The 27,768-nt window shown below is 51.8% G+C and overlaps 11 protein-coding genes across 11 annotated transcripts; 7 read left to right on the forward strand and 4 right to left on the reverse strand.

Moving 5' to 3' along the window:
* Positions 1-1,479: 1,479 nt before the first annotated feature.
* N7459_000869 (uncharacterized protein) lies at positions 1,480-1,717 on the forward strand (the record flags this gene model as incomplete). Its single annotated transcript, XM_056940054.1, is given in 2 exon segments — positions 1,480-1,554; positions 1,574-1,717. 2 exon segments carry the CDS (start codon positions 1,480-1,482, stop codon positions 1,715-1,717), a joined length of 219 nt encoding a protein of 72 aa, XP_056804334.1.
* A 408-nt stretch (positions 1,718-2,125) lies between these two features.
* Positions 2,126-3,154, forward strand: N7459_000870 (FAD/NAD(P)-binding domain-containing protein; the record flags this gene model as incomplete). Its single annotated transcript, XM_056940055.1, has 2 exons — positions 2,126-2,135; positions 2,820-3,154. 2 exons carry the CDS (start codon positions 2,126-2,128, stop codon positions 3,152-3,154), a joined length of 345 nt encoding a protein of 114 aa, XP_056804335.1.
* Positions 3,155-4,063: 909 nt separating this feature from the next.
* On the reverse strand, positions 4,064-6,989 carry N7459_000871 (glycoside hydrolase family 55 protein; the record flags this gene model as incomplete). The annotated part of the gene is made up of 4 exons (XM_056940056.1): positions 4,064-5,692; positions 5,743-6,492; positions 6,558-6,750; positions 6,802-6,989. The coding sequence occupies 4 exons, from the start codon at positions 6,987-6,989 to the stop codon at positions 4,064-4,066; spliced, it is 2,760 nt and encodes a 919-aa protein (XP_056804336.1).
* Positions 6,990-8,861: 1,872 nt separating this feature from the next.
* Positions 8,862-10,197, reverse strand: N7459_000872 (MCT family MFS transporter; the record flags this gene model as incomplete). The annotated part of the gene is made up of 2 exons (XM_056940057.1): positions 8,862-9,818; positions 9,850-10,197. 2 exons carry the CDS (start codon positions 10,195-10,197, stop codon positions 8,862-8,864), a joined length of 1,305 nt encoding a protein of 434 aa, XP_056804337.1.
* Positions 10,198-11,355: 1,158 nt separating this feature from the next.
* Positions 11,356-13,061, forward strand: N7459_000873 (fungal specific transcription factor domain-containing protein; the record flags this gene model as incomplete). The annotated part of the gene is made up of 2 exons (XM_056940058.1): positions 11,356-12,939; positions 12,993-13,061. The coding sequence occupies 2 exons, from the start codon at positions 11,356-11,358 to the stop codon at positions 13,059-13,061; spliced, it is 1,653 nt and encodes a 550-aa protein (XP_056804338.1).
* A 1,861-nt stretch (positions 13,062-14,922) lies between these two features.
* Positions 14,923-15,600, forward strand: N7459_000874 (uncharacterized protein; the record flags this gene model as incomplete). The annotated part of the gene is made up of 3 exons (XM_056940059.1): positions 14,923-15,136; positions 15,242-15,464; positions 15,516-15,600. The coding sequence occupies 3 exons, from the start codon at positions 14,923-14,925 to the stop codon at positions 15,598-15,600; spliced, it is 522 nt and encodes a 173-aa protein (XP_056804339.1).
* A 490-nt stretch (positions 15,601-16,090) lies between these two features.
* N7459_000875 (uncharacterized protein) lies at positions 16,091-17,596 on the reverse strand (the record flags this gene model as incomplete). The annotated part of the gene is made up of 1 exon (XM_056940060.1): positions 16,091-17,596. One exon carries the CDS (start codon positions 17,594-17,596, stop codon positions 16,091-16,093), a length of 1,506 nt encoding a protein of 501 aa, XP_056804340.1.
* Positions 17,597-18,236: 640 nt separating this feature from the next.
* Positions 18,237-20,663, reverse strand: N7459_000876 (anoctamin family protein; the record flags this gene model as incomplete). The annotated part of the gene is made up of 4 exons (XM_056940061.1): positions 18,237-19,928; positions 19,995-20,289; positions 20,348-20,501; positions 20,570-20,663. The coding sequence occupies 4 exons, from the start codon at positions 20,661-20,663 to the stop codon at positions 18,237-18,239; spliced, it is 2,235 nt and encodes a 744-aa protein (XP_056804341.1).
* A 1,407-nt stretch (positions 20,664-22,070) lies between these two features.
* N7459_000877 (uncharacterized protein) lies at positions 22,071-22,280 on the forward strand (the record flags this gene model as incomplete). The annotated part of the gene is made up of 1 exon (XM_056940062.1): positions 22,071-22,280. The coding sequence occupies one exon, from the start codon at positions 22,071-22,073 to the stop codon at positions 22,278-22,280; it is 210 nt and encodes a 69-aa protein (XP_056804342.1).
* Positions 22,281-23,176: 896 nt separating this feature from the next.
* N7459_000878 (magnesium transporter CorA family protein) lies at positions 23,177-24,388 on the forward strand (the record flags this gene model as incomplete). The annotated part of the gene is made up of 1 exon (XM_056940063.1): positions 23,177-24,388. The coding sequence occupies one exon, from the start codon at positions 23,177-23,179 to the stop codon at positions 24,386-24,388; it is 1,212 nt and encodes a 403-aa protein (XP_056804343.1).
* A 1,042-nt stretch (positions 24,389-25,430) lies between these two features.
* N7459_000879 (uncharacterized protein) lies at positions 25,431-26,688 on the forward strand (the record flags this gene model as incomplete). Its single annotated transcript, XM_056940064.1, is given in 3 exon segments — positions 25,431-26,049; positions 26,113-26,258; positions 26,278-26,688. 3 exon segments carry the CDS (start codon positions 25,431-25,433, stop codon positions 26,686-26,688), a joined length of 1,176 nt encoding a protein of 391 aa, XP_056804344.1.
* Positions 26,689-27,768: the final 1,080 nt, after the last annotated feature.

The following is a 27,768-nucleotide window of genomic DNA, read 5'->3' on the forward strand; positions in this document are numbered from 1 at the left end:
TAAGGCGCTAGCGTGTGTTGCGCTTGCCTGCACATGGGCGGCGACCCCCCACGCAACAGATGGCCACGAGATGGCTGCAGTCGTAAACCGCCTGACGAATGTGCTGCATATCAAGTTGGCTGTGCTACATGGTGCTACTCACACAGCCATGTTGCAGTCCCGATTTTAGAAACGGGTATTCTGCTGCCTTCAGGCCTCCCAACAAACGGCCTCGGAAACGACGGCAGCAACCACCGCCACAGCCTCCAGCCTGCTGAGGTCGTGAGTGGATGGCCGTTCCATCGGAGTCGATATCCACCGATCAGCCACGGTTGGAAGCCGATGACTGGTCCACGGTAACAGCCGGAGAGCCCTCGAAGTTCGCTGGACACGCGCAATAGCCAGTTGCTATATACGTTGAATCAATCAGGCTCGGGATTTCGCGATGGCACCAGCAGGGCCGATTCGGTTGGGCGCTGCATATGGCTGTATTGGGCACATTTTCGGCAATAACCGCCAAGAGACCATGATGACGTTCACTTTGGCAAGCGCGAGATTGGATGGAGACTTGTTCCGGCCGCCACCGAAGAGGCGAAGCATCTCGCACTCGTTGTTGATGCCTGAGGTATAACATTAATAGCATAATCACGTGCAGCTAAAAAAAGAACAGACACCTGAGAAGTCAGGTTTGGCCCGTCGCGGTTTCTTCTCGGCGCAAGTTTTGCCTGATTTACATGGCTGTAGACTGTCGACTGTAATGGTAAGTGCTGAGTGAGTTGGGGATGGACCATCCAGGGTGTTTTCTTTGATTGATTCCAATCTCCATCCAAGGACTGTTCAGCAAATAGGATTATAGGATCTCGGGCGCAACTTTTCACTCCAGCAAGAAGGAACTATTTCCTCATCGAGTAATGGGTGGGATTCCTGTATATCCACCTACTCTACCAAGCCTTATCCCTTCCTTTTTCCGTTTCAGGGTTTCGTCAGCTAATATGATTGAAGGGAGGGCAATTCATAATAATTGGGTGAAATAGATATGTCCGTACAGAGTAGATCATACGGCTGAACATGGAATCTAGATTTCACGCCCTTCCGAGTTCTTGACAAAAAGAATAACCCTTCATGTCCTATTCTGAGGAAAAGGAGTCATACAGATTATTGTCAAACCGAAGTTTTTGCCCTGCACCGGATATGTATGGATACCAAGAGGAAGCGGGATTTCAGATTGCGCGTTTGGGGCGATTTGCATAAGCCAATCAGAGCCCTCGGCTGGCGAGACTAGAAGATTTTAAAATATATCATTTATTCTTTCAAGACAAAGTCGAATCCAGGCCGATTGATCGAGAAAGAAGAGAAACCCAGCCAGCAACCGAGGGCCGCGGGGTACCATGCTGGTGCATTACTGGCTCTGCAGAGAACGGTTGTCTACCCAGAAGCCAAGAAGCTTGGGTTCATGGTAAGCGGAGTTTGTTGGAGGAAGCCGTTGATGGGGAGGGCAACATGAAGCTCGGCGAGATCATTGCGCAGTTGGCCTCTCCAACCAACAAGGAAATTGAGGACGAGGACGGACATGGTGTGCTACATCCCCCCCCAGGCCAGACTGGCCGCGCTTTTCCACGATGTCGCCATCAAAACTGGTCTTGTCAGAGTTCATTTCCAAAAAGAGCTCTATCAGTTGCGGGACGAAGGTGGATCTGCCACTGCCTTTACGCAGTCTCCCGACGGCAATCTGGAGTGAGTGTTTCCATGGGGGTTTCTTGGTTGGTGCCAACGGCGGAAAATCCACGACGCGAAAGCTCCTCGATATAGCATGCCAAGGTCACAGTTGACCAGAGCGCATCGTCGCCACCGATATCCTTCTGGAAGACAAGCGTCTGGACTACACCTTTCCGACTTCTTTAGTCATTCATCCCATAAACTTTGGAATCATCACACCGATTGAACCCGTTCAGCCGGGGAAGAAGACATTATACCAATGCTCTATTGCAGTCAACCCCACGGATGCACGGTCAAATGAGGATCGAGTCAGAGGAACACCTGAAATCACTGCTAAATCACTCCTAGCCACCTTCATACCCTGGCAAGGCCGCTGGATGTCCAAATCCTCAATGCTTCAGCCTACCGAATGCAGCTGTGTGCATCTACCATGAGAAAGGGTAGATGCCTTCTTGATGGTGATGCAGCTCACATGAACAATGTATGGATCTTGTCCTGACTCAATGCTTGCCAATGTCTAACAGCCTTTGCCTTCGGATCTCTACCCCTTTGAAAACTTGGATGCACGGGTAGTAGGTATAGCCCATGGTGACTGTATCTTACAGGGGCTGTCCAATAGATAAAAAGACAAAACAATAAAAACAAAACATACAACAGCGAGGATTCGCATGTGGTCACCCACCATACTACTAACTCGCCGGCGTGTGGCTTAAGTACGGCTGAGCGGACGGGAAGCCCTGTTCTCCACACCCTGTGGTCGTATGTATTAGAAAGGGCGTGGAAAGGAAATATCAGGGGCGAAAAAAGATAGGTGATTATCACCCTAAGAGGCGTAACCGCCGCACTGATCCTCCTAGCTGACCTTATATGTAAAATCATTGGATAGTATCTTCCACCTAAAACACTCGGACACCTTGGCATCTGTATATAGCTACTACCAACTGGTAAGCTCTAACAAGATATTCTTTAAGGGTGTGGTCATTAGCGGGAAGACTGACGACATTCACAAGGCAGTTCCTAATGACAAGCGGTCCAAAGGAGCAAGTTGGAATGTAACGCAATGGCCTGTGCCTTACTAATTTCAGTTGTAGAGTCTTTCTAAGGCTGACGCGACCTATTCTTAGTGTGCTATCGCGCGAGTACCTTAGGACTTACGACTGGTTTACTGGACGCGGACGCTCTGCCAGATGCCCTGGAATTCATAATTAACGACAAGAAGCCAATGAAGATCCTTGATATCTACTCCGATGAGCGAAGGAAGGTTTTCCAGACCTTTGTCGACCCCGTCAGCACGTGGAATAAGCTTCGAATGGCGAATGACCCAGAGACGGCGCATGAAGCCTGGATGTTACGTGCAGCGTCCAACCCCTCGCCTGAGTTCATGGCGCAACTAAGCCGGCCGTACTTTGATTTTTGGCGGACAGATATGGGGAAACTGGTTGCGTCCAAAGGGCTTTAATGCAGGGACATCGTAAGGGGAGGGGGGTATTGAGGATGCACGATCCATCACTCGGATCTTGCTATACTCTCATTTGTATATACTTGCATTCATCAACTTGATGATAGGGCCACACGGTGTCTCGTCTCAAAGAAAGACTTGTAAGAAACTAAAGAATTGTGAAGCTCTTCAAAATTAGGGATACTTTATTTTGTACATACGGACTAGCTTCTATAGACCTTGTAATCATGTTAAAAACCGAGGCAGATTAAGTCCGATTGTTTTTTTTTTCCAGCCGGGGCCTGCTATTTTCGACAAAATTCTTCTCCAACTCACGCAAGGGGTAATAAAAACAGGACAAGACACTTTTGCAAGTTACTCAAGCCAACCAACCCCCCTAGATGCAAGGAGACAGCATCAATGCGTCATTCTCGACCATTCGCAAATCCCGCATACACAAGAACTCGCCTTGGAGTCTAAATGGTTTGACCAAACCTTGTAATGTAGTATATCGGGTTGTGAGAAAACAAGTCTGGGAGCTATGCTCTTGTATAGAGTAGCAAAACGCAGTTCCCGCCCAACGTATTTCTTTGTTGTACAAGCCCGGGGCCAAATATTAGACAAAAATACCCCCATATCCTGACTGATATAATCCCAAGAAGTGTGGCTACTGAGAAATTTCTCTTTCACATGACAGCCCGAGGGGCCTCGGTGAGATGATGTCGTCGGATGATTAAATTTGGCCCAAGACAACCTTGGCCCTCAGCACTGGCATCTCTAAGCTTTGAACGACGTACTTATAAGTATTGCGGTACTCAATTCGCCCAGAAATAATGATCAGGAATTATATTTAGTCGTTAGCTTGATAGCTAATGCATATGTCCATCATGCTTTACAGCACACAGTCTAATGCGAATGTCTTGTCCCACATCACGCCGAGAACTCGCTATAAGCTTGGATAATGGCTTCCCATCCACCGGGGTGATTCGCTTCTGTCGGATTGGTCTTGCCATCCAGCACCATGACATCTGTCATCCGCGTACCGATGGAATACCAGACGAGGTTCTGAGGGTTGTCGGTGACCCGCATCATGTTCGTCTGGCACTTGCCATTGCACGGCTCATTATACAGCCCATTCCAGTATCCGTCGAAGAAGGCCCACGCGGCAGAGTTGTATAAGGCGATGTTCGCTCCGCCATCGACATTGGTGGCTAGCGAGGTACGGCACTTCTGGTCCTGTGCACCACACCATGTGAAGTCAGGGTCTCCGATTTGCGGATTTGCGGTCCAGGGTGCTGGTGCCATCTCATATTCGCCGGAGCCCTGCATGTAGGGTGATTCGGTTTGGAGAAGGCCCGCGTACACATTAGCGGCGTTGTGGAAGTTGTAGTTATAAAGCCAGTTGTGTTCAGCACCAGTACCGGTTAACCAGGTGGCCTGGGTGGATTCGACCAGGATCCCGCGACCGGTCGAGATGATGGTCAGGAGTGAGTCGCTATCGAGGTTATGGTCAGCTGTCCAGCCCCAGAAATTCTCGATGTAGGCCGAGGAGGTCTCTGTCAAGTGCATGATCATGTACGCTGCCATGCAGTCCTTGGGATCTTGCGAGGTGCAGACATTAGAGATACTGGTTTCAGCAGTTCCCCCGACGGTGACCATCGTATTCCAGAGTCCGACATCGCCAGGCTGGGAGCCTGCAGCATTAATCTCCACAATCTTGGCCCCTGGAAGCGGCTCGCCGACTGAGAAACGCATGTCTTGGACCTCGATGATACCGACGTCACCCGGGTTGCCGATGCGGACCACCGTCTTGGGATTCGATGCATCTTTGAAGGCATCACCATAACCGGAGATGACAGACCAAGCTTCACCAACAATGCGGGTCCCGACGGGAATGAGAATAGTATCGGAAACGCGGTAGACTCCGAAGGGGAAGTATGTTATCTTGCAGTTAGCCGCATTCTGGGCCAAGATAGTATTCAGAGCCTGGGTATCATCAGTGAGGCCATCGCCCTTCACCGTAACGCCAGAAACTGTTTTGACGTTCACGACATCTTCACTGCCATACTCGGCATACTTAGGCTGGGCCTTCGTGAAGTACTTGTCGCCTACAAGCAAACTGGAAGCTCGCCGGGTTGTTTTCGTTGCACCTGTCTCAAATGCCCCAGGCACGAGAGTACCCCAAAGCCAGGTCTCAACATGGGCAGTGGCCTCTAGTCGCACATTTCCATAGCTGTCGACGGCGATCGCGTTCGAGTTATCGTGAGTCAGGTTCTCAATGATGATTTGGCTATTTTGACTCCCACTATCGTGCGATGAATCATAGAATCGGACAACTGGGCCAGAGTTCGTAGAGGTTGAATCCAGCAGGACCATACTTCCAAGGCCGTTGCTTGTCATATTGATTCCGGTGCCGCATGATTCAAAGGTCGCACTTTGGAGAAGAACGGTCCATCCACCAGCGGCGTCAAAGGCGGTGCCGCAACCGTTGAAGTGTACATTCTTGAAGTTGACTTGTTGATTGGAGTTGATAATACCAGTGGCACCACCAACGATAGTCTGCACATATTAGGACAGCACAAGCAGGAATTTGAGGGGATAGAACTCACCACATCGGTCACAGCGATTGTTGACCCTGCTTTTATATCGATACCAGTGTGTCCTTTCGAGTTGAAAGGCATATGAACTTCAACGTTTGTCAATCCGGCGGCCTGGGCAACTCCCCACTGCAGAGCCGTGATCTTCGTGTCCACCGGGACAGCAGTAGTGTCGAGAATGACGTTCTTGATCAACATCATGAAGCTAGTCTCTGGATTCCCGTTGTTCTCGTCATAGCCCATAATGAGAAATTGACCATTGAAGTTAGGTGCTGCTTTGATGACCGGTGGATTTGCCGGGTCACCGACGATGATCGTTCCAACAGTCATCGTGAGCGTACTGCCAAGCTGATATTCGCCGCCAGGCAGGAAGACTTCGGCGGGATACCGGGTCACCCCAGATCCCTTCCGGGTGCCGCCGTTGCCGTCATCGTCAATAGCCTTCTGCAGTTTGGCTGTTTGATCACCAGATCCATCGTTGACAACCGAGTAGTCCATGACGTTGCGGTAGACGGGGTACACCTTGGTCGTATTGGTATAGGGGGCATACCCAGCACCCACTTGGTTATGGTCTTGATCATCGAGCCAGTAAATGCTAGGAGACTTCTGAGCCGGCGCGGCGCATGTCTGCGATGCAGGAACAAATGAGCCTGCTGGGAGCGCGACCTCGGGAGTTCTCGTACTACTCGGCAGATCGGTGGTCAAACTACTTGACCCCTTGACGAGTCTAGTCAAAGTCAGTATGGATGTCTTTCGTCGGGGCTAGTCATGACCTACGACAGTGTAGTAGATGCGGAAGGCGGAGCTGTAGGAGCTGGAACTGGCACCGGGCTTGGAGTTTCACTCGGTGTATTTGGAGTCTCGTCTGGAGTAGGCTCTTGAGTAGGCTGTTGAGTAGGCTGTTGAGTAGGCTGTTGAGTAGGATCTTGAGTAGGCTCTTGACTAGGCTCTTGAGTCGGCTCCTGAGTCTGAATCGGGATGTCATCGGCCGTATCACTCGTCGCAGTTGGATAGTCTCCCCTGGATCGTCGTTAGCTCCTCAACCAATTCGAATGGATCGAACTCAGATACCCTTCCAGGAGACTTAGAAACCACGGTGGAAGCAGCAAGCCTTTGTCTGCCGAAGCATGATGTTCTTGCGGTGCAGCTACAGCCACCGCTGCCTCGACTCGCATCGAGCTCGAGCGAAGAGGAATATAAGCACCCGATGCCGATGCAACACAGACTGCCAGAGCAGTCGCAATAACGGGACCCCGCATCCTCTATTCACAACCTCACCCTCAAGGCCTCAAGGATGTGCACGAACGAGAGGAAGAGACGAAGAGGGAGGCAGAGGCGGAAAGAAGAGACGGAGCGACACGAGATAGAAAAGACGAATCTCCATCTCGCACATCGTGGGACGCGCCCGTAGCGCAGTTGTTGGCATGGAAGCGCGAAGATACCTTCTTGGAGTTGGAATGCGGCTGTACGGCAGCGGCGCGGCCAGGCCGCGAGGATCGGCGCCCCTTGCCAGATCCAGGATCGGGAAAGTGTCGGCCAGACGCGTATTCTGTCATACACTTGACGTGTGACATAGAGAGGCAACTCAAAAGATGAGCTCGAGATTTTTAATGTTGGACATCGAGTAGATGTGGAGGGTGGTTGGCTGGGTGGAGGTGAGGTTGTGATAATACCAAATTGGGAATATCGGGTCGCGCGCACCGAAATCGAGGTGAGGCATGTGTAGAAATAGATTTCCTTCCTGGTCACATTGATATAAAGACGATTTAATATTGGAGTGTTTTAGGAGAAGTACAATAGGATTATTTGAGCTCTGGGGGACATGGTATAGTTATTCTGGGATTCTGCTGAGTACTGACTTAAAGATAGCCACATATATATATTCTTTGGGCCGCAAACGCTGAAGTCCACAGCAAACATGACGTCGTGCAGTCGAGGGTTGGCCATGTCCCTGTAGTCGCAAGGTGTTTCTCGCATGGAAGTTGTCTATCGTAAGGGCAGATCCAACACCAAGCCTCTATGGCTCCTCGTGATTTTAGTTCTCGTTTGTGTCTGGGCATCTTCGCTTTACTCCTGACCATGTTCCACAATTCGTCCAAAAAATATCACTTCTATCCGTAAAGGACATCTTAGTTAGCGGTAGTATTCGTTGATGTATTGTAGTTCTCGTGTCCAGGTCGTTAAGCCTTCCAAGGTTGATGATATCAAAACTGGGCTTACTAAAGTAATACTTGGCCCTGGCGTCCTGCATCGCTCGTCACTTGGTCTGTCTCTTTCAGCACTGCATAAATCTCTCAAATAAGGTAAATAGAACGACCGAGTAATTGCCTAATCAGTTACCTTAGCCACTGCCAAAAACATGAAGAGGCTCCCCGGTTGCCCCAACGCTATCCGTTCGTTACACAGCCTCCAGTGTTTGTTGGTGCCATTCTCGCCTATCGTCGTGCCCTGTACTACTCTTTTGGCTCTGCATTTGGCTTGGAAGACTTCCCACTCAGCGCTTCTCTTTTTCCAAACCAACTTCTTCCTCGGCAAGTCACAAACGTCGTGACGGATTACGTGTACCAGAGAACAACAGAAAGCAATCACTGGCGGCCGAAAATAATTACCAGGAATCTCTACGATCATCGGCTGGAGACTAAAATTGCATTCAATATGGTTCATCCAATTCACCTCGTCTGGGTAGCCTTCTGCTCGTGGACATGGTATTTGATTTCATTGATATCTACATCAACCACATATATCGAGACCGCGAGTCTTTCAGTCGATTCACCATGATCGCAACATCTAGAAGTCCTACAATAGAGACATGGTATGCTAGCTCTCACCCATATTTTCCTAGTCGATCTCGCGGGATTCAAAGCCCGCTCCGCCATCCCTTACATTCGCGACATGCGTTGTCTTACTTGGCACATACCCAGATCTAAGACCACAACAACGCGACGCCATCAACTACGCGTCATATTCCGGTCGCACTCGTGGAATAATCTCCGGGCTTTTCATGTTTTTACAGTAGATTAACAGTCTATATCTAGTAACTAGTCCCGCTTCCATCGCCCATTCCTCTTCTCACCCCTTCTCATTATCCGCGACAGGCATTCCGAGGTTGAATCCATTTCCCAGTCTCGCGATCATGTTCTTCCAAATATCCCCTCGGCAGTGGCTGCCTTGGCCGCAATACCAAGGAATCCACCAACTAGACACATGGCGCCACTGAAGTACGACATTGGTGCGAACCCATACCGCTCAATAAGTGCCCCGTTCACCGGGGGCCCCATCAAAGCTGCCAGCGAGCCTATCCCCATGCCCATCCCCATATATGCGCCACTCTCCTGGGCATTTTTAATGCACAGGACCAAGGCGGCAGAAGCACCAGAGATGATGGTTCCGGAGGAAAACCCCACGGCGAGCGAATAAACAACCAAACCGGCCGAAGACGTGGGCTCGTTGAAACAGAAAATCACAACAGCGGTGACTATGCCTCCAATCGTAAATGCATTAAGCCGACCAAACTTGTCTGCCAGGACTCCAGGAATGATTCGACCAAAAGTCGACGCGGCGTTAAGGATCGCCAGGAAATAGGACGCAAGTGTGGCATCAACTCCTCTGGAGACGGCGTAGGTCGGAATATAGAACAGCGGCGAAAACATGCCGACAAACATGAAGAACAAGGCCGCCACGATGAGGCAATAGCGGGCGTCTTTGAAGACGCTGGGAATGAAGAACTGCGACTTGCGCGGTGGGAGTCGTGCTTTGACCGTGACGCACGAGAAGCTGAGCAGGGGGATCATCACGAACCCCATGATTCGCACCGACCATCCGAATCCCAGGTTGGTGCTGTTCAGCATCTTGGAAAAGGCGATGGGCATCACCACCCCACCGATCGAGGATCCCGATATCGCAATCCCCAGTGCCGCGGCGCGCTTCTTATCGAAGTACTGTGTCACCGCTGCCATGGATGGGAACTGGATCAGGCCCATTGCGACACCCATAAGCACGCCCTGCGAGAGCATCAATTGCCAGTACTCCTTGCATAGACTGGTCATCATAATCGAAAAGACATAGAGAACTGCTCCTGGGCGGATGACCTAGACTGATGTTAGATTTGATCCAGTGCACGCGGTTTCGCAGACTTGCCCAGGCGCCGTAGCGGTCGAAAAGCGGGCCTCCAATCGCTCCACTTGCAAACTGCAAAAAGACTGACAGTGACCCAATCCAGGCCACCTTGTCTGGAGAGTCACCGCGCAGTTGGTGGGTGAGATAATATTCCTCGAACACGCCAAAGGAGTTGGAGAAGCCAAGAGCTGAGAAGAAAACAAAAGCAGCGCCTGCTGCAACGAGCCACGCTTCCAGGCCACCATCAGGGGCATCGGTGAGGATGGGAGCATTTTTTGTGGAGTTTGAACTTGCATCGGATTGTTGTCTGCCGTCTTCCAATGCTTTATCTGGGGACTCTGATGCTGGCATGGTGCGTAGGTCGAGATATATATGTTAAAACAAGGACCGCAAGCTGAAGAGGTGGGTGTGTTGTTTCGGACAAAAAGGAGAAGAATTGGAAATCCACTGAATTCAAGATTTCTATCTGAAATTTATTCCTTCTGCCCAGAACCAGTAGTCCAATTTATATTCATCAAGAAGTCCGTCGAGGACAGAACTATACCGGCGGAGATACCGCGGAGCCGGGAAATGGGAGACGAGACGGACCATTCGCGCATATCCCGAGCCCCGAGTCCGAGTTCTCTGGTTTCCGTCCTGCCCCGACCCCGATTATTCTCTCTCCTTTCTTGCCGATTTCGCTTGCAAACAGAGCAGATGATTGTATCAAAAGCCGATAGAATAATCTTGCATTCTTCAAAATGCAAGCTCCAATCCTGAACCCAGGTCTGAGCGTGATGCCGATGTCCGACCCCGTACGTCGGCGGAGGAGACCGCCCGTGTATGTATGAGGATGGCAATCCAAAACGAGGCCATGCTGACATTTAACCCATAGATCATGCACTCTGTGCAGGAAGCGAAAGATTAGGTGCAACAAGGAGTCCCCATGCAGTAACTGTCTGCGCTCCAAGAACAGGGAGAAATGTGTGTACGATCATCTCTCGCCGCCTCCAGCGCGTCAGCCCGCTCCGGCACAGACGACCGAGTCTGGCCCTTCTCCAGATTCTGAGAATCATTCTGTTCCAATGTCACTGGATCAATACTCTAGTCTTGGGTCGTCTGCCTCAGCCTTGAGCAACCGCACAATCTCCATGGTACCTTGTTCCACTGGCCCATCAAGTCCAGCCACCCAGTCATCTGTCCGAGAGACGGAGTCCCTCCGACAGCGAGTCAAACAGCTCGAGGAGCAGCTGGCTACAGTGACAGGAGATCGAGGGGCATCCAGCGCTTCGAGTTCAAAATGTGATTTCCGTACCACAGAGTCTTACCTCGGGACATTTCATGTCCAGCAAGAAGCGGCATCTATAGGGCGACCGGCAGCGATGTCTCGTGCAATCATGCACAAAACTCGACTCTTCGGCCAAAGCCATTGGATGAATGGAGTTGCGCAGGTAGATATCCTCAATATCCGTGCATCCCATCTCAGAATAGTTTGGGCTGACCGGCAGTTAGTTTGCCGAAATTTTTGACATGATTGAGCCGTTCCTCGAGAATGACAGCTCAGGCATCACCACTAGCTTAAACAAGTGCAAGCAATTGGGAAAAGTCATCAAAGCCCGCCGAACACCCACATGGCCCGCAATACCAACGACCGACTTGCCCCCAAAGGAGCTGACTGACACGCTGATTGACATTTATCTTCGCACAATCGAAAGGGTGTGGCGAGTTGTTCACATCCCGACCTTCATGCGTGACTACGAGGCGCTCTGGATATCAGAAACAACACCAGATCTGTCATTTGTGATCCAGCTGAAGCTCATGTGCGCAATTGGCGCCGCCATGTACGACGATCGATTCTCGCTGCGCGTGTCCGCAATCCAATGGGTCCACGAGGCGCAGACATGGATATCAGAGCCTGAGCGTAAAGCTCGACTTAATATCAAGTTCTTGCAGATCAACATCTTGCATCTCTTCGCCCGAGAGACTGTCGGCGTCGACGGACGCCTGATCTGGATCTCAGCCGGGGAATTAGTTCGAACAGCAGTGTCCATGGGCCTGCATCGCGACCCGAGTCACCTGCCCAGGCGAAACTTTTTTATTGCGGAAATGCGACGGAGACTCTGGAACACTATCCTGGAGATGACAGTACAAACCAGCATGGAATCTGGAGGCCCTCCGCTCTTCTCCCTCGATGATTTCGATACCCACCCGCCGGGCAATTTTGACGACGAGCAAATCATGATCGAGGATCCGGTACCCAAGCCAGAAGATACATATACGCAGACATCCACTGCCTTGGCCCTGCGGAAAACGCTCGTGTTGCGTTTGATCATTGCAAAGTCCTTGAATGGAATTGGCCCCCATGCCCCCTACGACGAAGTTCTTCGCATCGACTCGGAGCTCCGGAAGATGTACAGAGGAATTCGTCAGACCATCCAGGGGTACAGAAATGGTGCCGTGCCATCCAAGTTCGAAACGAGCGTCCTTGACTTTCTAGTCTGTCGCAATTTGCTCGCGCTTCACGCACCGTATCTTGGCCCAGGCCACGATATGGCGTATGCGTTCTCGAGGAAGGTCATTGTGGAGACTTGTCTCAAAATCTGGTGCTCCGCTTACCCGGCATCTTCGGTCCTGACTACTTCATCTCGCACTGATGTCGTACCGGACGACTTCGTTCGGCTGACACAGTGTGGATCTGGGCCTTTTCGTGTCATTGCCACACAAGCCTGCTTTCTCATTGCCGCCGAACTGAATATCCAGCTACACGAGCAGGATAGCCTCGGACCAGCTTTTCTACGACGAGATCTCCTCGCTGTGCTGGAAGAATTCAAGTGCTGGCAGTTGGAGTGCATCAAAAACGGCGAGGTGAACACAAAAGGGCTACTGTTTTTGAACATCGTGATCGCACAAATTGACGGGATTATGCGCGGCGTCCCGAGAGAGCAGTTTCCAGAGATGCTGGCACACGCAGCCGAGGAGACAGAGAGACGATGTGTCGGCATTCTGGAAGAGAAGGTCGGTCAGAGCCAGGACGAAATTCAGATGGCGCTGGATGGGATCGGCAAGACGCCCGAGGATAACCTACCAGATTTGATAGGCAATTGGGACTTTGTGGTAGGTCTAATTCGTGATTCGCTGTGGGTAGATTCCTTGCTTATCGTTACCAGATGCCCGAGACAGAGCTACTTTTTGGCACCGCGGACTCCGTATACTGGATGGACGGCATGATACCCTGATTTGTGTCGACACGAACGGGAATGGCACGGTAGATGCAGAGCAAACCATCTCATAGCTGGAACTGACAAGGCCATGAGCGTTTCATTTCAGCTGGGGTGATACGATGGCAGCATATGGCCATGAGAAGCATGCTAAGTTCTCTCGCGAAGACCTCGCAAAATAAAAGAACTCTCCTGAAGCCATAGTCTCACTTTGACTCGCGCAAGCTCAGGAGATCAAAGAGGACTAGCAAGACCCCGGGAAATGACAACAGTCGAACGGAAAACACTATTATGTGAGCTTGCCAGAGTCATCAGCCTGCGCTGCAGCGAAACAGGCAACTTGAGCTAATCGTTTGTTACACAAGGAGTCTAATGTCTCGACGTAGATGAAACAGCATGTGAACGGCCAATGGTGGCTTCATGACAGATAACTGAATACATAGGACAAACCAGAATCTCTGTGACCCAGATGATCAGCTTAGGACTAGCCCACTGGACAATCTAGAATATAGAATATGACGATGTAGACACGCACAATCATTAACTGCCACTCCTCCTACCCTCCAATCTTAGATGTTGCGAAGCCTGCGTCATGCCGACCCTTCCAGACTCGAACACCTCTGATACCACTCCCTGGACACCTACCGACTACATCATCACAGGTGAGACAATACCCCTCCAAAGAGCTCGAATACATCTCGCTCGGAACACCCTACAAACACAAATGCGGTCTCGTTAGTACAGGAGTCGGCGGACTAGGACTTATCGGACTGTTGGCTACTGTCTATCTATTCTGGAGGCAAAGGCGACGACAGTTACGAGCCATCTCTGAGCCTAAACTGTTCCTTTCCCAGTGATCTCGAACTTGGATGACAGTAACCCTGCCTCGATTTGAGTCGAAGATAGTAACTCTGCATGTCTCAATTACCTCCAAGCCAGGGCAAGGACAGGAGAGGAGCACTAGGAAACAGGTCAAGGCTTGAATATGTGCCAAAAGGGGAAGAGGAAAAGAAGCCGAAGGGAGGTTATGAGAGAGAGGGTAATAACCTGGTGCTTGGACGGTTTCCTTCCGTTCAGCATGCCTCATACATGCGGATACTTCCTTTAACACAGTGTTTAGTCTGTTGCAAATAATTTCTCTCGACGGTTGACTATAGTGAGATTCATCGACGTATATTTGGCGATCTTGTTCATAGGCTATTAAACCCATCATAGTTGTTCGCGCGAGCAGCCAGCTTCTAGTTGGCTGTATACCCTTACTGCCAATCCCGAACGCATATGAAACTGTGGCACATTAAATCATAGCGTAGTCAAGGCGCATTGAAGTGATCTATAATTTATATCCGCAGTCAAACAGCTACAATGAAAGAAGAGAGCCCTCCCTGAGAGGTCTCCCAAGAGTCAGACTCAGCGGCCCACTGAGCCCTGAATCTAGGAATGGATCGATTGCACCCTGTATGGAAAAAGGGAGAGAGCCCACCACCAGGCTGATATATCTGTCCATATCCCAAAGAAAGAAAACCAAGGCGGAGTCAAACAAGCTCAAGTGCCAGAAATCCTTCGAACCACCAGGTAAGCACGATGTAAGCTGCATACACTAAACCCCCCGGAGTCCGCCCCGGTCCACCGATCGCCCGACGAATCACGCCCACCCGCGCGCCCATGGCGCGCCGATCCCGGCTCCGTATGGCCGGGCAACGGAAAAAAGCCCGATGCCGGCGTGGGAGAAGGTAGCATCGCGGCGAGAGACGGGGCGAAGATGCATTCGAGGAGGTGTATAAGTATGTGCCGCGCGCCCAAGGTGGGAAATAAACCCAGGTATCGCATCAAGTCGAAACAACAAAAGCCAAAGCCAAACGAAACTCAAACCAAAAGCCTCATGTTCAACGTCCTATCTCTTTGCGTGCTGGGCACGGCGATCTGCGCCGCCGCCGATCCGACTGTCTACCTCATCCGCCACGGCGAGAAGCCCAGCAACGGCTCCGATGGCCTGAGTGCACACGGTCTGGACCGGGCGCAGTGTCTGCGCAATGTGTTTGGGGAGAGCTCCGGATTCGATATCGGCTATATCCTGGCCGAGAAGCCGAAGAGTGGTATGTACAGCACGCAGCGATGCTCTGGGTGCGATGCAATGCAGCCAAGCCCTGTTCCCTCTCGGTGGATCACCATTCTAGGAGAGTATGGCTGACGTGAAGTAGATGGCAAGCGCCAGCGTCCGTATGATACGGTGGAGCCGCTGGCGGAGGACCTTGGGTTGACGGTGGACACGTCGTGCGGCAAGACGGATGCGAAGTGCGTCAAGAAGGCCGTGAAGGACTTTGACGGCGACGGCAACATTCTGATCTGCTGGGAGCATGGGGAGTTGACGAATATCGTGAAGGAACTGGGTGATGACGATGCACCGACGTACCCTGATGAATCGTGAGTGTTCCCCCCCCCTTTTTAGTCGATGGGTGTGCTGACCAGGGATAGGTTCAACTACATCTGGACTGATCCGTCTCCGTATGACAATATTACCTCCTGGACCAGTGAGGACTGCCCCGGCTTGGATGATTGAGAATAGATCAACTGCAAAGTTGCAAGGCCAGACGGTTTACATACCAGGATCCATAAGCCTGGATTTGAAAAGATGTGAACAGAGAAACTTCGAGGTGAATTGGTCACTTCTCAATTGGAAGAAAAATCACTTCTGGAGTGTCGTTAGCACCGAATCCCGGATCGCACCATATCCCCAGATATTAGGCAATGATTCAAGGGTTGGTAGTTCTGAGAAAGAAAAGATGCAAAAAGTGGCAGTGCCAGATGAGGATTCGAAAGTGTGTATTACAATTGCAACGAAATATAAGATAAAAGAATGCACATCTGAAATGCCCAGCATATCATCTAGATAACAACAGCAACCAACCTCGCAGTGCTATGCAATGGCAATGCCAACGGATGGCAGAACAGGCAGGCGACCAGCGGCCAATGCCCGGACAGAAACAAAAGGTAGAAAATGAAAATAGTCACACCTGCACCACCTGGCCGCGGCTGGGAGTGAGTAATTATTATTTTTGCTCTATGACAGCTGGCACAGTCGAAGGTGTATTCGTGGCTGTTACTACCGCTGCTGCGAGGGTCTGATCCTGCCAGACGGCGTAGCCCAGTAGCTCTAATAAATGTCGTTCGCGATGAGTGAATATGCGGACGCCGTCTGTGCGGAGGAATTTCTTTGCATGTTTCGAGAGGATGCGAGCGTGGTTTGGATTTGACAAGGAGAGGCGAAGGAGAAGATCGAGGGTGACGGTGATTTGATCGGGAGGTGTAGAAGTAAGAGGAATTTCCGAGAGAAGCAGCCGGGTCTTTTTATCGCGGGCCAAAGCATCGCAGTACGTCTCGAGCATGCGGTTTCGTGCAATGAAATACAGGACGGAGTCGAGTGAGTCGGGTTGCATGATGGGCCGCGGCAGAGAAGTATCCAGCTCAGCAAGACCGCGTTGCATGGCGATCACGTACTCGAGGTCTTCGAGGAGCGGCGTAAGTTGTATTTTGGACAGAGAAACACGACTCAATACTGGACGGTCATATCCCAGCTTCTTGCGCCAGAAGTAGTTGCACATGACCAGCGAGATGATGCAAGGGATCAACACCACGTATCCCCACCAGCGCTCGGCGGTGACCATGGAGCCAGCACCCGCGACCAGCCCATTCAGACCGTTGATAAGAGCATGCCACTGGAATCGAGAAAAGCGCGTATGGAGGCGACGGCTGATATCGTCGCTCGGCTGACTGGTGCGCATGGCCACATCGTGCTGACGAAACCGCCAAACCAGATACCCGGACCAGATAGCGTTCACGAGGCCAAACATCGCAGCCAGGGCGTTACCTATATACCCTGAGAGCAAGTTGCTCGCCTTATAGACGCGGTGGTTGGCGCCGCCAATGGCCATCAGGGTGCCAACGCCGACAAGAACAGATCCAGCGCCCATGAGCAAGTCCATCACGATACGGTCCACAACCTCTGTCCCGATCTCGCGGAATCCTACTCCCAACCGAGCGTCCAGTAGCCGAGTCAACTCCGGATTCTTGCAGTGGTACTGCCGTAAACGTTGTAGCTGCGCCCGTTCCTCCCGCAGCAGCTTCACATTCCTCCAGCTGAGTCGAAAGTCTTGTATAGCGACGAAAACCATACCCAGAGCCAGCGTGCCGCCAATGCCCATCAGCACCGCTGCGAAGGTTGGGACCGGAATTTCGTTCCAGACGTTGGCGGCGAAGTCACCCGCATTGGCTAGTTCAAGATACCCGACGCTCGCCAGCAAGCTGTTCCTGAACTGCTGCTGGTGCAACAACCGGAAGCGGCCACGTCGGCGGATGAGCGGCACTTTTTCTTTGACCGACTCCAGCGATTCCTGCCATGTGATGTCGCTGGCTTCACGCAAGAGTTTAGGGACGACGGGCGGCACGGACTCGATTGTTGAGAGCTCCAGCTCAGAGTCCATAGCAGCTGCTGGTTTGGGGTGTGTTGGGGAAGGGGGAGTGATGAGGGTGTCGGAGGAGTCTCCCGGGTTCGCCATTGTGAAGGAGAGGAGAGGAGAATCAGCCGGGTGTGCGGGTCAGAGGAAGCCGTTTCACATGTCGAGGTCAGGTCTGCACAACACAACCGACTCGGGTGACAAAGGGAGGAAGTAGTTGGGGAAAGGAAATGCAAATAGAAGGGGAAACAGAGATGGGGGGAAACGGGGAACAGGGGAAACGGGGAACAGGGGAAACGGGGAGACGCAGACGGCGAAGGCAAAAACCGGTGGAGCGCGCTGGCTTGGCGCCGCCCTGTAGGGCTGACGATCCCCCCGTAGTTTCAGCCCTATGGAGCATGAGGTGACTATGATGACGAGTACGGTCAATAGACCACGACACTCCAGAAATATAATGATTGTCATTATTATAGCACATTCACATGGCACCCGCAGTTCCTGCATTGGTCTGTGTTGAAGCCTTCTACTAGCTTCAATCCACCATACTAAGCCAACTAGACACCACTCTAGCGTCGATAGACGGGATCTCGGATGCTATACATAGAACAAGCCTACTTAGCTAATTAAACTGCGTAACCAGGCAGCCATATTCAAAAAAAAAAGAAATCGGTTTTTAATTTTCAAAATGCGGTCTACAGATGCAACTCCGGAACTGCCATGCCAAGAATATGTATATGTGATGCTATGCCTCCTTGGTCCACTTGGGTTCATCCCCTGCTTTGGACACGCTCAGCGCGCGGATCAGCTTGACGCCCGCGTCTGCTGTATCGCACGTCGATCCACTCCAGAACTCGGCCTCGCGGTCGGATCCCCGCAGTACCTCATCCTGCGGCTGTTCGGTGGTTGGGGAAGGAGAGCCGTCCGGCGATGGAACGGTCTCCGAGTTACCATAGACATTGACGCGGTCGTGGAAACGCACGCGTTGCCGCACGCGAGAGCCGGGAGAGCCGGGGGATCCGGCTCGAGATAGACTGGCGTCGAGGAAGGTCTTGCGCACGGCGTACCGGCGGGCCTCCTCGCCACGCAGGGTGTCGGAGAAGATCTTTTGTAGGGCAGTGGATGCAGTGAATCGCATCCCCAGATAGGCCTGCTCGGCCACAAAAACAGTCAGTAGCAACGAGGAGAGTCGGACCTCGGACATAGGCCCCCGGTAAAGGTGCACGATGGCAGCGGTTGACAACGTGCCCATCCAGGCCAGGAAATCCAATCCCAGCAGACACGGCCCGATCGAGTCGGCCCGGATTGGGGGCGGTCGCTGGCATTCCAGTGTCAGCTTGAAGAAGTCGCCCCGCAACTCCAGCCAGTTGTTGAGCAAGAACCCCAGCGGCACGAGTGGCCATGCGACGCCAAACAGGGCCAAATAACCGAACTGGACACACATCTCTAAGATGTCATCTTCCACCTTGTATTCTTCGGCATCGGCTTCGCCTCGAATTCGGCGCAGGAAGGATGCTTCGTCTGCCGCGTCAACCAGGAGCAAGTCGGTCGCCTTGGAGAAACTGCGCTTGCGGGTCAATCCGGCCTGGCGATCGCGATAGTTCCGCCACTTCTGCCATAGCACATGTTTCACATAGGGGAGAACCACCTCCTCGCCAAAGTTAATCACCTGCGCCGTCATGGAGAGGTAGATCACTTCTTGCTGGAAGCGGGAGGTGTCGACTTCAAATTCCTTGTGGTCCATGGCCACGTTGAAGCCGCTGTGTCGCAAGATATCCAGATGAGGCACTATCGATTTGCCGAAGGGGACGTAGACGTATGCCGTGAGGATGGTAGGTAAGAACGAGGTAATGAAATTCATAACGAATGTCTTTTGAGTTTGAGCGAGATCGTACTGATCTTGGGTCCGGTAGTTCTCATATTTAGTCAGACGGGTCGCGATGCTGGTCAGGAAGGAGGTGATGGCGGGTAGGGAGAGCGAGAAGAGAATTGTGGGCACGAATTCGAGATACCCCTTGAGCGGGCCCTTGTACACCTCCGAGATGAATACTTCGGATGCAAAAGTCACCACGATTAAGCTTCCAAGAGCAACTGTCGCAACAGAAGCAAAAGGAACCAGAAGCAACTGCCGGATAAACTGCTTCCATCCTGGGAAGACTCGAGTGACGTGGCCCGAGATAGGATCCTTGACTTCCTTCTCCCCATAATACTGGGCCCTGGTCACCTTCAATCGCCCGACCCCTTTCACGCCCCATCGCAGGCTGAGGTCTTTTTCACGAATCTTCCAATACTCCACGAATACCACGCACCAGGCGCACAATACGCTGCCGTATATGATCGAGTAAGGGCCGCCATACATCCAGCAGATGATGCCCAGTACCGCAGGGGTGATCAGAAAAAGCGAATAACAATGGATGAAGGCGTAGTAAAAAGCGACCTATCGAACAGAAACCTAGGTTAACTCGGTGCGCAATAACAAGGATGCACTCTTCCCGTTCAAGACCTTTTCACCAAAGAGTGCCCGGATCGTATCGAGATCCTGCGTGGTCAACACCGTCTTGCGACTCCATTGCCGAAGCAGTTCGGAGCAGGCGCTTTGATCATGCAGAGGGAAGGACGCAGTGACGTGCTTCCACTTGCCATGATTCGGAGTGATACCCGCACCGCCCAGCTCTTTTGGCCAGGAGATGACATGGTAAACCGAGCGAAGCTCCTCAGACGGTGTCTCGGCGTCGGCAGTCATGTTCTCGTCGCCGACAGGTAAGTTATGCGTGATTCCAAACAACCAATCCTTTACCCTGTGGCAGACAATGAGCTCTGAATTCCATTGTCCCCTTGCCCTCAAATCGGACGCACCTCGACTGGTGGATCATCTTCCCCAGATGATCTCGGGGTACGCGAATGCATACCAACAGCGCTGCACCGTGGCCGTGGCGTGCCTGAACGTGAAGACCAGCTTCCGTCAAGTCGTCAACCAAGGCACGAAACTCTGCAATTGCCTGCGCTTGAGCTAAGGAGATAGTCAGTATGTGCAGCTCCAACCCCCGAGATCTGCGAGGCAGGGCCTTGAGCACCCACCGATGTCGTCAAACTCATACTGCAGCACCCAGTCGACACCGAGGTTGTCATATTCGTCATCGTCGGATGTGCCGTACCCGGCGAGCCAAGACATCTTGAACCAGGCGCAGAGCAAAGAAAGTCGGAGAGTGCAAAGAAAGACGGTGAAGGGAGGAAGAGAGAGAGGGAAAAGAGTGGGGGAAAGACGAGTGGGTTCCACCGACGCTGGAAGGGGAAAGCAAAACAGAACCAGACACTTACATCAACAACCCGCCTCTCGCGATCGCCGAGTGGATGCAATCTTCGACTTACGGGGGCCATTGGAGCGCCATCCTCGCAGTCACTCCGAACCCCGGGGAACGAACACCGTGACTTCCGGAGCCCCGGGCCAAGCTTCAGCCCTACGAGGCGATTCCACGAGGTTCGCCACGGCGAACGAGATCCGCACCGCAATCCTCCCTTGTAGGCACCAGCATAACCATGACTGTCACTAACGCCTATTCCAGACCCAAGACCACAATCCCATCTACTGTCAAGCTATTCGGCTTCCCACCAACACTCGCAGTCCCGAATCGACTTGCGATCGAAAACGCAGTGACCTGCAGCAGTGCAACCACTTCGGCGCTAATGAGTGCAGCTGCCCCACTGTGAGTTGGAGGTGGCTCTCACTGGCTCTCACTGGCTCTCACTGGCTCTCACTGGCTCTCGGCACCGCAACTCGGGAGGAATTGACACCGGTGCGTCCAGTCACTGAGTCCGATGCGTGAAGGAGAAGACTCCGTGCATTGTATCTGCATTCCCGATACGCAGAACCTGCAGGGCGAGAGTGGCCATGATCATATTCTCCTAGGGCTCCCCTCGCAGGGTCACTCGTGCCCAGCGGACATTCCACCAACCGGGAAGAATTCTGCTGCCTGGATGAAGCTATTCCCGCCAAGACTGGCCACCGACTCACGCGAACTTGGATCTTCCACAGAATTAGCCTGCTGATCGCACTTCCAATTTGCCGCTATTTACATCCACTCGCATTGCCCATTTAATTATAGCAATAGGAGCTCCATACAGTAATCCATTGCGATCCTTCTCTTATCCCGGGAGTTCACGAAGTCAACCGGGCCCTGCCAAGTAATTGACCAAGGCCAACCGGATCGATGACGGCACTTCACTTCCAATCCTCCCCAACAATCATCCATTGGCACAGGCATCAAAATTCCCCACAGTCCCACTAGTCCATTTCTGCCCCCCCTCAACGTTGAAGTCACAGCCACTCTTGCAGGCGGTGCTGATCCGGTGCTTCCATCTCGTCTGCCGAAGTATATAGGGCCCAACAAGATGATCTGCGACCGGAGCATACCGCGAATCCCATTCTGACAGCACGGGGTCTCCCCAGGAGCTCGCAACATCAACGGGGGTGTTCTTTGTCGATCTTAATTCCTTCGCCAGCCTTGACCCTCCAGCGTTACCACTTCCAACTGCCATTGACGGGAGATCCATCTCTCCCTCCTGGTCGGCATTGAGGCCCATGTTCTCCTCGCTCCTCGATCTAATGGCTCGTCGGTTCCTCGGCGGGCAGAACGTCACGCTGGGGCTGAGCGTCTTCCTCTTTACCTTTATGTTTATGCCGACACTCCTGGTGTTGCTGGCAGTGGTCATCTTCTTTGTCCTGTGCTATCCACGTCTGCGCAAGTCCTACGTCCTGGATCGCGAGCAAGGGGTGCAGCCAAGACGATAAAAAGCTGAACGGAATTAAGAAACGCAGGTATGGGGACCATGACGTCTCAAGGAGACGTGGCAACTAACGAGCTGTTCCAGTTGCATTCCCTTCAGAGGGCAGCATTGCTACGGAGTTTACGCCATACCCATATATAATATCCACGACAGTCTTCTACGTGTTCAGGGCCAGACAGTCGGCCAATTTTGCGAGGAGTTTAGAACATACGGATTGAATGTGTTTACTCTGCACGCGACGCCATCTGCTGGCTTCTGCCGAGTGCCTCGGGCGTTGCTATGAGTATTTAATCGGATGTCCCCATAGCATTACAAACAATCCAGTCGATCATTCTTAATGCCCATCAGACTCTTATTAACGCACTCTAGTTGTGTAGAAATGAAGATGCCTAGCGCCACAGCCTCGAGGAAAATCTCGGTGCCGCCTTTCCGAGCCCGATTGCATCCGGGGATGTTCCGAACAACGCATCCCTGGATCTCACGTTGACACCAATCTTATTGGCTATACACTGACTCAAATCCACATCTTGGCTCATAGTGCGTGGGTCGACGGGTAGGGCTGGACAGGGGGCCAGGTGGTGACTAAGGGCATTTGCGCTCGTCTTGCCTTGTCTTTGTGGTGGTCAATTCCAACTCTTGCATCTGTACCGATGAAGACACTGGCTTGCGATCCCCAGCTGAGAGCGAGTGGAAATTTGCCGTCTTGTTGACTCTCGAGACACTCTTTTCTGAGAGAATTTCGAGGGAATGGGCTGAACTGATCTTTGGCTTTCCACCAATGCACAACCCCTCCGGCACCCAGAAGCGTGCCTCTTGCCTGGACATCCAGCCTCGGATGGCATCAGCTCAAAGCCCATACCAGCTTCAGGCCCTCCCATCAGTCCTGTAAACATGGCGACCATGGAGAACCCCCAGGAAAAGAAATCCGCCGACCTAGCCACCTCAGATCGGTTCAGCTTCTTCTCATCCCAGAAAATGGAGACTATCACCTCCCCAACCTGGGAAGGCCTCTTCCCAAACGGCGACCTCGACCATATCTTCCAGACCAAACAAAAGGGTCGCCCAGACCCAGATCACCCCCTGTGGTGGTTCGACGTGCGTGACGCCACCGAGTCCGACGTGAAGGCCACTGTCCAAGCCCTGTCCATCCACCGCCTGACCGCAGAGGATGTTGCTATCCGCGAGCCGCGGGAGAAGGTCGAAGTCTTCAGCCACTACTACCTGCTCACCTTCCAGACACTCGTGACCAGCACCACCGCCGAGGCAGAGCGGCCGGGCAACGGGGTGCCGGCGTCAGCGGGCATCTACATCCTGGTCTTCCAGAACGGCGTGGTCACCTTCTCGCCGAGCGGATGCAACCACATTCAGAAGGTCCGTGAACGCATCCGCAAGATGCACGATCCATCCGTCTTGACGAGTGACTGGGTCTGCTATGCTCTGATGTACGTGCTATTCCACTCCATACCGCCCTCCCAGCCCGCACACGCACCAAACCCAAGCAAAGCTAACAGTCACACCAGCGACCACATCGTCGACAGCTTCGAGCCGTATGCACGCGCCGCCGAGGCCGAAGCCGAAGCCATCGAAGACCACGTCTTCATCGCCCGCATCGACGACGTCAGAGAACTCATCCCACAGATCGACGTCCTCCGCCGCAAAATCACACACATCATCCGCAGTCTCACCGGCAAAGTCGACGTGCTGAACGGCTTCATGAAGCGCTGTCAGGTGCCCGCGCCCGAGAAGAGCCCCGTGTACCCGGACGGCGAGCTGCTGCTGTACCTCGGCGACGTGCAGGACCACCTGATCACGACGCTGTCGTCGCTGGTGCATATCGACGAGATCATCGGGCGGTCGCAGGCGAACTTTCTTGCGCAGCTGAGTGCGACCAATCTGCGGGTGAGCTTGGTGATTAACTCGGCGATGAGTAAGGTGACCGTGCTGGCGACGATTTTCGTCCCATGTCATCTTATCACTGGCATGTTTGGGATGAATGTGCAGGTTCCTGGGCAGGATGCGGCGGGGCTGGGGTGGTTTTTTGGGATTGTGGGGATTTTCGTGGCGTTTATGGTGATTTGTATGGCGGCTGCGGCGAAGTACCGCCTCTTGTAGGTGGTGGGAATGGCATGGTAGCAGATAGATGCGAACTAAGATAGATTGTTCGCTACTATAAATGGAATGAAGCGTTCTACGTGGGTTCTCTCCATCTTCATAGATGATAATCTGGGTCTCGATGACTGTTATTTCACATGGCTTTTGAATTTATATTCCGTTCCATACAACATGGTTCAAAAACCTGGTCACACCTTGATCATTGAAGCTATCCATGGATATATGCACCGAGTGGCCAGTTGGTCCTTCGAGTGGCTAATTAAATCATGTCCCTCGGATCGGAGGATTAACAATCGATATTTTGGTTCGATATTGATGCTTCTGTCAAAACCCTATATACACGGGCGTTGATTACTTGAAGGTCTGTTGCAATAGTCAACAATTGTTACTCTGGCATACTTGGCTTTATTGAGTTCTAACACGAGCATGGTAGCAGAGCTTAACTTATGTCCACCAGCACATTCTACTTTTAGCAATCTCTCCTGGGATAGACACATGGGGATTAGTTTCACTCACTTAGGGTAGAGTATTGGTAGAAACTTAGTCTCATCCTGATGAGGTAAATAAACATGCAGCAGCCACAAGGCGGGTAGAGGGAGTGGGAATTCGGATAGACAACACAGGCGGAATTTCAGTCTGATCTGGATGAATTGCATAGACAAAGACTAGGGACATATATTCAGTGGAAAATCCAGCCTTATCCGGATAAATCAGACAATGACTACAACCTTGAAATTCAGCACTCGTTGGGTAGATGAAAGAAAGGTAGAAACTTCTAGCTTCATCCCAACGAAGCAGACAAAGAAAAATAGTTCCGAGACACTTTTCCAATTTACTTTGCTGTCTCTCCCCCTTCCTTTTTTATAACGATCTCTTCTCTTCTTTCCGTCTGTCTATCCTATTGAACATGGTTCAAACCAGAGCACAGAAATGATGGCAGGCAAGTGATTTTCTTCATTCTTTGCAAACTTCAGTATTCACTTTGCTGACACGTGTATAAAGTCAGCGTCCCTCCGCAGAAAGTCCCCCAAAACGAAACAAAATGTCGACAGCTGCGCGGGAGGAAGCAGCAGAAAGAGGAGGACCCCTCACCGTCGATTATTTTATCCCGGACGAGAATCAGAGTTCCGACAACTTCTCGGAGAGAAGCAAGACGTCGACCGCTGCCCATGAGGAAACACCAGAACACCGGACACGCCTGGTTTCCAGGGCATCGAACGGGGCGAGTATTTTTTGGTATCTCACGAAAATGCTCGACTGTGCTGAAGCCGCATGGTCAGGACAAGGCGCGCCTGACGTTCAACACATGGTCAACCGGCTTAGCTTCAATATCGAGAACATCACCATACACTGGGGGCTGATATCGCCCGACGACGCGAAGCCCGAGCGCCTTTCCAAGGTCCAAAAGCGCACTATCATCAGCAGTCTCAAGGGGTTTTGCGTGCAAGAGGACTGGGACGTTCTCGAAAAACTTCTCTCGCCAAATTGTCGATACTGGCTTCTTGCGATCATGCTGGAAGCACTGATTTCCAAAGACATTTGGCGAAGATTTGTCACATCTCCGTTTTGGTATTTGGATGGAAAGCGGAACGAGGAAGATGAGGAAGGAGATCCTGTCTTCGGGCAGCAGCTGAAATACCTGTTTGAGAGATACATGAAGAGTATGTCAACAAAATATCCCGTCGCATAATGAACACTCCATCCTGACTATAGCCATGCGATAGCCAATCCACTCTGGGAGGCCTTCTGGAAAACGGAGACCCTCCGTCTAGCCAACTCAACCGCCAAGTACGTGCAGGCACCAAACACGGAATTTGGCGAATACCACAAAAGGCGCTGTGAATCGTTGATTGAACAGGCTGTGGATGAAGTCCACTCCTATGAGCCAGTGGCTGCTAAAAGGGCCCCTCAGCGAAGAGCAGGAAAACAGACGCCGTAAAGAACTGATAAGATTCTACGAGCGTGCATCTCATGATCTTGCCGCGATGAATACTGGTAAGGGGTACTTCAAGCTGCTTCACCTGGACCGTTTAGATAAGACTTTCTCCCACACATCTGAACGTTTGTTGTCGCATCACTCCAATGCTATTGACAACAATGCCAGCGCTGAGCTCGATGGACGCCGGATTCTCATAGTGACCCATCCAGCAGTTATACGGCAGTGGAGCGAGCTGCGCGATCTCACGTTTTACCTGGATGAAGAAAATACGCTATCTCGCGCAGTTGTCGTGATTGAAGACCCAAAGGGCCGTCCTCCCTGGGAGGAACGTTGGGATAAATGGGTGGAACCCCCCAGATGAGCTGCTGGATTTGGTCCTGTAGTGCCTGCTTGGTTGTCTTGTTATTTCAGTCTCCAAATTAGTCCTAAGTCCGACAGTGTCCACAAAACTGGTAGAATTCATCCGATGAAATACTTATCTAATTAAATAACGCTCTTGGTTCGAATAGCTATATATCTATAGTCGGATAGGATATCTTATGAAAGCTACCCTTTTTTTACGTAGATATATTATAATTATTAAAGCTACAACTATAGAGAAGTAGTATCGCCTTTAAACAGAAGTAGATAATTATTACTACCTTAGGAACTTATAGAGATAATATATCCCGATCTATCTATCCAATTTGATGGTCGTGGTTTCCTACAATACATCCATGGATGGTTGTAGACTTCGGCGTGGCGGAATAGATATTTCCCGCTGCCAATTGCGTGATTGTGCATTTCTCTCGTCGGGTATCGCAAATACATTACTGGATGTCAATCCAGGTCACCCAAGGTGAAATGTATATCCCTCCAAGGTTCATCTATATGCCTATATTCAGGTATGGCTGACTCCATCCAGCTATTTTTAGCAGCCTGTTCTATACCTCGACACGTAGTCACTCAAGTTGTACTGACCCCAGCGTCTACCGGTGTACCAGGACAGTCACACATGCATACATTGGTGAGCATCCGTCCATTGTACCTTGGTAGATGAATGATGGGGAATATATCCAGATCCTGTTGTTTCTCATCTCACGAATCTGCCAACGACAGGCCATTGGACCGAGAACTCCCATTTTTCATGGCTGCAAAGACCCATTAATGAGTCAAGACCCGGATCATTGACCGTGGCGAGGCGTCGACACAGCCACAGTTACGGAGACGTGGAGAGCCTGGGGCGGCAATCTGTGGCTTGAAACGCCAATGAACAAGACTCCCGACAAGTCCAAGACTGGCGGCGGAATCTAGAAACCATCCAAAACAACCACTGCATCGATGTCGCACAACCTATTAAGCACAGTGGTCTTCAATACGGTGTACCTCATGCAGATGTGACATCATGTGGAGCCCAGGCGAGCTGTCGAGGCGAGACAGGCTGTGTCCGCCACTTCACCTC

Source organism: Penicillium hispanicum (genome assembly GCF_028827665.1).
Source record: "Penicillium hispanicum strain IBT 35686 chromosome Unknown utg000001l_segment0_segment0, whole genome shotgun sequence".
NCBI classification, from domain to species: Eukaryota; Fungi; Ascomycota; class Eurotiomycetes; order Eurotiales; family Aspergillaceae; genus Penicillium; species Penicillium hispanicum.